Source organism: Molossus molossus, unplaced genomic scaffold (assembly GCF_014108415.1).
Source record: "Molossus molossus isolate mMolMol1 unplaced genomic scaffold, mMolMol1.p scaffold_m16_p_20, whole genome shotgun sequence".
NCBI lineage: Eukaryota > Metazoa > Chordata > Mammalia > Chiroptera > Molossidae > Molossus > Molossus molossus.
In genome coordinates, this window is record NW_023425356.1 from 48,040,072 (window position 1) to 48,046,071 (window position 6,000).

The following is a 6,000-nucleotide window of genomic DNA, read 5'->3' on the forward strand; positions in this document are numbered from 1 at the left end:
ACCCACAGTGAGGGGTGGGGACACACCAGACTGAGGGTGCTCGTGAGGCTGGCGCAACGCCTGGCACCCAGAAGGGGCACAGTAAGTGTTGGTTGAACACCAGGTGGTGAGCTCACCGGCAGCTCCTTGGCAGCAACGCTGGACGTCACACCGCTCCTTCACCTCCGCCATCTCGCCCTCCAACTTCTTCACCCGGTCCAGTAGGTCCTGGACAATGCCCGCCAGCTCGCAGTCCTTCTGCGGTGTCTGCAGGCGGATGTTGTGTCTGAAGATGATATTCTGTTCCTCGGCCTCCCCCAGGGCTAGGAGCGAGGTCCCATCATCCCCGAGGGGCTGAGGGTCAGCCTCCACCTGGACCAGGGCGGACTTGGGCACATCAATCTTGTAGGTGTGGCTGACGGTCACCTGTTGTTCCTTGTCACTGCAGCTGTGAGGCTCGAGAGCGGCCGGGGCCGAGGCCACCAAGAGCAGAGAGCCACACAGGAGCCCCAGGGGGAAGCAGAACATGCCCTGGTGACCCATCCTTGGAGAGACGAGGAGCTGACCTCTATCCAGAAAAAATGCAAAAGACAGCCATGGAGATTTGCTGCTGGAAGCTTTTCGATGGATTCTGAGCGCACAGGCAGTAGAGAAAGCAGCAGCAAGAGTTCTCCTGTGTCTCCTGAGGACCCAACTACACTCCCTTCGGTTCCGCCCTCGCACTTTGCACACTCGGCCCTGTCTCTGCTCCCCGTGCACTGTCCCCCTCCTGGGAGGCCCTTCTCTGTGCTTCTAGTGCTGGACCCACCTGCGTGTTTTTTGTTTTTCTTTTTTTTTTTTTTTTTTCATCCTCACCTGAGGACATTTTTCTATTTTTTGTTCAGGTAGAGTGGGAGGGAGAGAGAGGAACAGAGAGAGAGAGAGAAACATCGACGTGAAAGGGACACATCGAGTGGCTGCCACCCGCACAACCGACCAGGGCCGGGGACAAACTGCAACCGAGGTACATGCCCTTAGCGGGAACCGAATCCGGGTCTCTCAGGACCGCAGGCCGGCGCTCTAACCGCTGAGCCAAACCGGCCAGGGCCCCACCTGCGTTTTAATGACAACAAGGACAAGAACTGTGTTGTGTTGAGGGCCTACTGTGTGCTAGGCTTCGATCCCCTGATCCCTAATCTTTATGTTGCCCTGCCCATGGACAATGCCAACAGTCGGGGCGGCCCAGAGAGCATGTGGAGCCCCAGGCTCCATTCTCAGTATCCCACACTTACTACTTCTCTTCACAGCAACGCTTCGTGGAATTCAGTTATTACCCCCATTTTACAGATAGGGAAACCGAGGCACAGCTCGCTACCTTAAATGATTTGCCCACAGGCACACGGCCAAGAGGGGCAGCGTTTGAACCCAGGCAGCCTGGCTCCGGGGTCCACGCTCGTCAGCGCTGCCTGCTGTCCGCACAGAGGAGGAGGCCCAGGCTGCGGGGATGGGGTACGTAGTCCTGAGTGTCACAGCCAGGGAGGGCCAAGCCCGCTCAGACCCCGGCCAGGGCCCTGCTCACCACCTCTGCCTACAGACCAGCAAAGGTTCACAGTTTCTAGTAAAAATACCTCCTCCCCGAAGTCTCCCACGGCCTCCCCTCCCTTGCCCGGGCTGGAACGAGCCCTCCTGCTAAGCATTCAGAGAAAGGCACTGGTGCCCCGTGGGTCTCCTGAGGGGCTGACGTGTGCATAGTTCCTCTAGAAGTCCTGTCTCCCGGGGAAGCTGTGAGTCTCTGAAGGGCAGGACCCAAGGCTGATTCCACTTGGAGGTGCCCTCCCAAGGCAGGGGCACAGAGGGGTTCAGTCACCCTCAAATCCACCAGGGCCAGAGCAAGCTGTTAGGTGCGACCTCCCCCGCCACCAGAGGGGGTGCGGATCCCTCTCCCCAGCCCATTCCCCCTAGTGCCCCAGCCCCATCTCGGGTGGGGGCTCCTGATCTGGACACGGGGAGCCAAGGCGGGGCAGAGGGAGAGACCTGGCGTGCCTGTGGGCTTCTAAGGGCAGTGCCCGCCTCCTGTGTGTGGCCACGCCTAGCACAGAATAAGTGCTCAATAAATGTTTTGAGGTCTATTTGTTTTTGTAATTTTCCAAATGCATTTAATGGGCAATATAATCTGAAGAGTTACATTTGTTGCTAACTCAGAGTTCAAAGAGAGTCCCTAATTGTGTGTTTTGGTTTATTTCAGGATTGTTTATTGCCTTTGGTGACCGTCCCCACCAGCACCTGTGGCCTTCATCGCCTTTATTACAACCTAGTGAGATGTGCTGCCGTTTTCCATTTCATTAATTTGGACACTAGCTGATGATCATTTTTTTCTGTGCTCTTAAAATTTCACTATTACAAATACCCATAAATCACGTCACCCTGTTTAGGAGCGTGGATTTGTGAAAACACGTCATCTTAAAGCGAATCATAGATCATGCTGCTATCACTGATTTCAGGCTTCAATTCTTTTTTCTTTTTTTACATTTGTAACTCATTAATTTTTTTTCCATCCCAGGTTCCCCCCCGTACCCTCTTTCACCTCCAGTCCTTAACGGCTGAGGAAGCTGGGGTGAGCCTGCCGCGGCTCAGCGCCTTCCCCGGGCAACGTGACTTTCATTCCCACTACAAAGTCAGCTTCGAGTCATTCCACTGTTTGACCAGAACATCGTGAGCTTTTTCCACTAAAACTTAGCCATATTTTTAATGGGTGCCTTGTTACAACATAAATGCCAGATTGTTCTAGAAAAAAACAGCAGGTTAGTCAGCCGTCTAACAAGCTCAATTAGCAAATCGCTGAGTTGACTTCTCGCTGTGTGGAGGTTAGTCAGATAGTTCTGGTCCTTAGACATGACTCAGAGGCTGCAGATGTCCTGTGGGCACAAGGACAACTTTCCAAGGACCACGGAGCCTTTCTCTCTAACCCAGGGCCTGCGGGGACCGCAGAGGCGAGGCTGTCTCCGTGGGCTGTCCCCGTGGGCTGTCTCCCGGTGCTGGCTGGAGCCAGAGACCAGCGCAGCTCCCGGACTCCCAGCCCACCCATCAAGGGAACTCAGCACGGTCAACATACTGAGTTTCCTTTGTAATCAACTACTGAGTACGGTCTCCCTCTCTTTCTCATCTTTCTGTTGAGAGGAGAACATCTGTACTGGAGAACACATAGAACAGAAATTGGAGCGTTTTAATAAAGGCAACAGCCACGGACCCACCCAGAACTAGCATCCCGCCGACATCCCAGAAGCCCCCCTTCCCCCGCCCCTTCCCCACCTCCGTGGTCAGAGTCAGCAGAGCCACCAGCATCTGACCTGGGCGGGCAACCCTGTGGTCAGGAAAGGAGCACACTTCCTAGTCACGCACCGGACTCCATCCTCTGTGAAATCTTCGACTGTTCATCCTCACTAGTTATTTACCATCAGGACGGGGGTGGGGGGTGGGGGGTGGAGCGAGGATGAAGGGCCCTGGCAGGATTGGTATCAGGATACTACTATCGCAATAATATTACATGTTACGTGTCAACTTGCTGCTTCCTGCCAGGCACTGGCCAGGTAGGTGACGCCTCGGAATGAACCCTCACAGCTGCTGGGTGAGGTGGGGGCTCCTCTCCGCTCCTGGGCGAGGAGCCAGAGGTGAAGGGGACGTCCCTTAGCAGGGGCTCCGACTAGTAAGTGGCCCAGTCAGGACTCCAGCCAGGGTCCCTCTGGTTGCAAGCCTGTGCTTCTCCGCAGGGCGCAGCGTCTGGTGCCAGCGACAACGGCGCTCGGCACGCCCTGCGCCTGTGCCCACCCTCCCTCGGGCTCATGTCCTGCACGTGGCACCAAGGGGGGCGCTCCCACGGTGAACGGAACAGAACAGCATCGAACCGTGCTCCTTCGCGGTGCCCTTGCCCCACGCACTCCTCCTGGGCTCCCCCTGGGCTCCCCCTGGGCTCCCCCTGGGCTCCTCCTGGGCTCCCCCTGGGTTCCCCCTGGGCTCCCCCTGGGCTCCCCCTGGGCTCCTCCTGGGCTCCCCCTGGGCTCCCCCTGGGCTCCTCCTGGGCTCCTCCTCGGATCCAAAGCGTGTGGTGCTGACAATAACCCTAATAACAGCTCACTCTCTGAGCACTCCCTCCGTCCCGGGGCTGACCGGACACCGGGCACACATAACAGAGGGGTCAGTGGACAGTGGGTAAGGAGAGAGCTGGTGCTTTTCCAGGGGTGGGCCAGCGGCCAGTGCCTGCCCTGGCCCAGAAGAACCCAGATGTGAATGTTTGCCTGGGACAGGCCTGCAGTCCCGAGTGTGGGTGACAAGGACGGGGCGTCCTGCCCAGAAGGAAGACAGCCGGGACGGGGGGCAGCCCCGGAGCTCAGCCGGGGTGTGCTGCCAGGTGGGTACACCGCAGGAGGGGTGCCCAGGGACAGAACAGAAGGAGACTGTCGAAGAAACCACACAAGTTCCCACAGGAGCGGCGGTGGAGTCAGCATGGCCCTGGACCGCAGGGAACTGCGGCAGCCCAGCCACACACACCCGTCTCCTTCTCCTCTGCCCCAGCTCCCTGCCTCAGTCAGCAGCCTGGGGAGCCAGCGGCAGCTACCAGCGTGTGTGTGTGGGGGGGAACCCAGAGCATCCTCTGTCCCCTGTCCCCTGTCCCCAGTGCCCTCCAGCCCCTCTTCAACCCCAGCATCAGCCCTGAGCTGGTGAAAAGAAAGATGCGCCTGATGGGACACGGAGGCTGGGATATTGGGATGCACCTGCCTTTCCCCACAGGCTGCTTTTCCAACAGGAAAGCTCCGAGTCCGCTCGAGATTTTGTCGGGGGTGGGGGCGGGGAGGAGAGCCAGCAGACAGTTGCAAGGCAGGTGTGGGGGGGGAGCAATGCTGTTTCACAACTGCTCTCTCCACAAGCTCAGCGGGGGTGTGGAGCGGCCCCCACAAGCTCAGCCGGGGTGTGGAGTGGCCCCCAAAGGCTCAGCCCGGGGTGTGGAGGAGCCCCCACAAGCTCAGCCGGGGTGTGGGGTGGCCCCCACAAGCTCAGCCAGGGTGTGGGGCGGCCCCCACAAGCTCAGCCGGGGTGTGGAGTGGCCCCCAAAGGCTCAGCCCGGGGTGTGGAGCGGCCCCCACAAGCTCAGCCGGGGTGTGGGGCGGCCCCCACAAGCTCAGCCGGGGTGTGGAGTGGCCCCCAAAGGCTCAGCCGGGGTGTGGGGCGGCCCCCACACCTTCTCCACCTCCTCCCGAGAGGGACCCCGCTCAGGCACGAAGCAGTGTGCCGGTGATGCAAGGTCAGGGCCAGGCTGCAGACTCAGACCCAGGAGCACAGGGTCCCCTCACTGAGCCCTTAACCGGTGCATCCGCGGCCCCTGAACCACTGATGGGTCTGCGTGCCTCTCCGTTCCACCAGCGCATGAGTTTCCGCGGTCCAAGGCCCCTTCCCGGCAACGACAGAGCTGAAAAGCAGGCTCAGCCTTCTCTGCCCTGTCCTGCCATCCAAGCCCAGGGCCCAGCCCGGGCTCGCCGTTCTCCGGCCCTAAGCCTTTCTGAAGCCAAGCACAGAAGCCACAGACTCTTGCCTGAACCGCCGCACTGGGCAAAGCCCAGTCTCCGTGTTTGTTTTTTGAGGGCTGGAACATGAGACGCTGCAGAAGCCCGGTAGGAGCCCTGGGTGTCCCTGTCCTGAGTGGTAACAAGATGTCCCCGCTAATTACAGCCTTGCGGCTTCCACACGCTGAGCTCAGACTTTCCTGCGCAGAGTCTTTGCTCGAAAGAGGAGGCGGCGGGGCATCCTCAGCCCACACTTCTGCTGCGGGAAGCGCTCCCTCCCCCATGCGTGGCAGGCGGCCTCCCTGGGCCACAGCTCAGGACAGGATGAGCTCACCAACTCGCTCTCGTAGACACAGCCGACCACAGACGGCGCTCCCGAGGGTGGGGACGGGGGGGACGGGCTGCAAATCTCCCCAAGAAAAGTGCAGGGTGGTAAGTTTCCAAGTGGGGATGATTACTCTACTGAGGAAGCTTCTCACAGAAAGTG

General features: G+C 59.2%; 1 protein-coding gene across 1 annotated transcript in view; it reads right to left on the reverse strand.

The window, feature by feature from the left end:
- Positions 1–522, reverse strand: part of TNN (tenascin N) — a 38,279-nt gene extending 37,757 nt beyond the window's left edge. The window contains exon 1 of the mRNA XM_036273374.1: positions 117–522. Coding sequence (XP_036129267.1) covers positions 117–522 — 406 coding nt within the window. The remainder of the gene's footprint in view (positions 1–116) is intronic.
- Between the last annotated feature and the right edge of the window lie 5,478 nt (positions 523–6,000).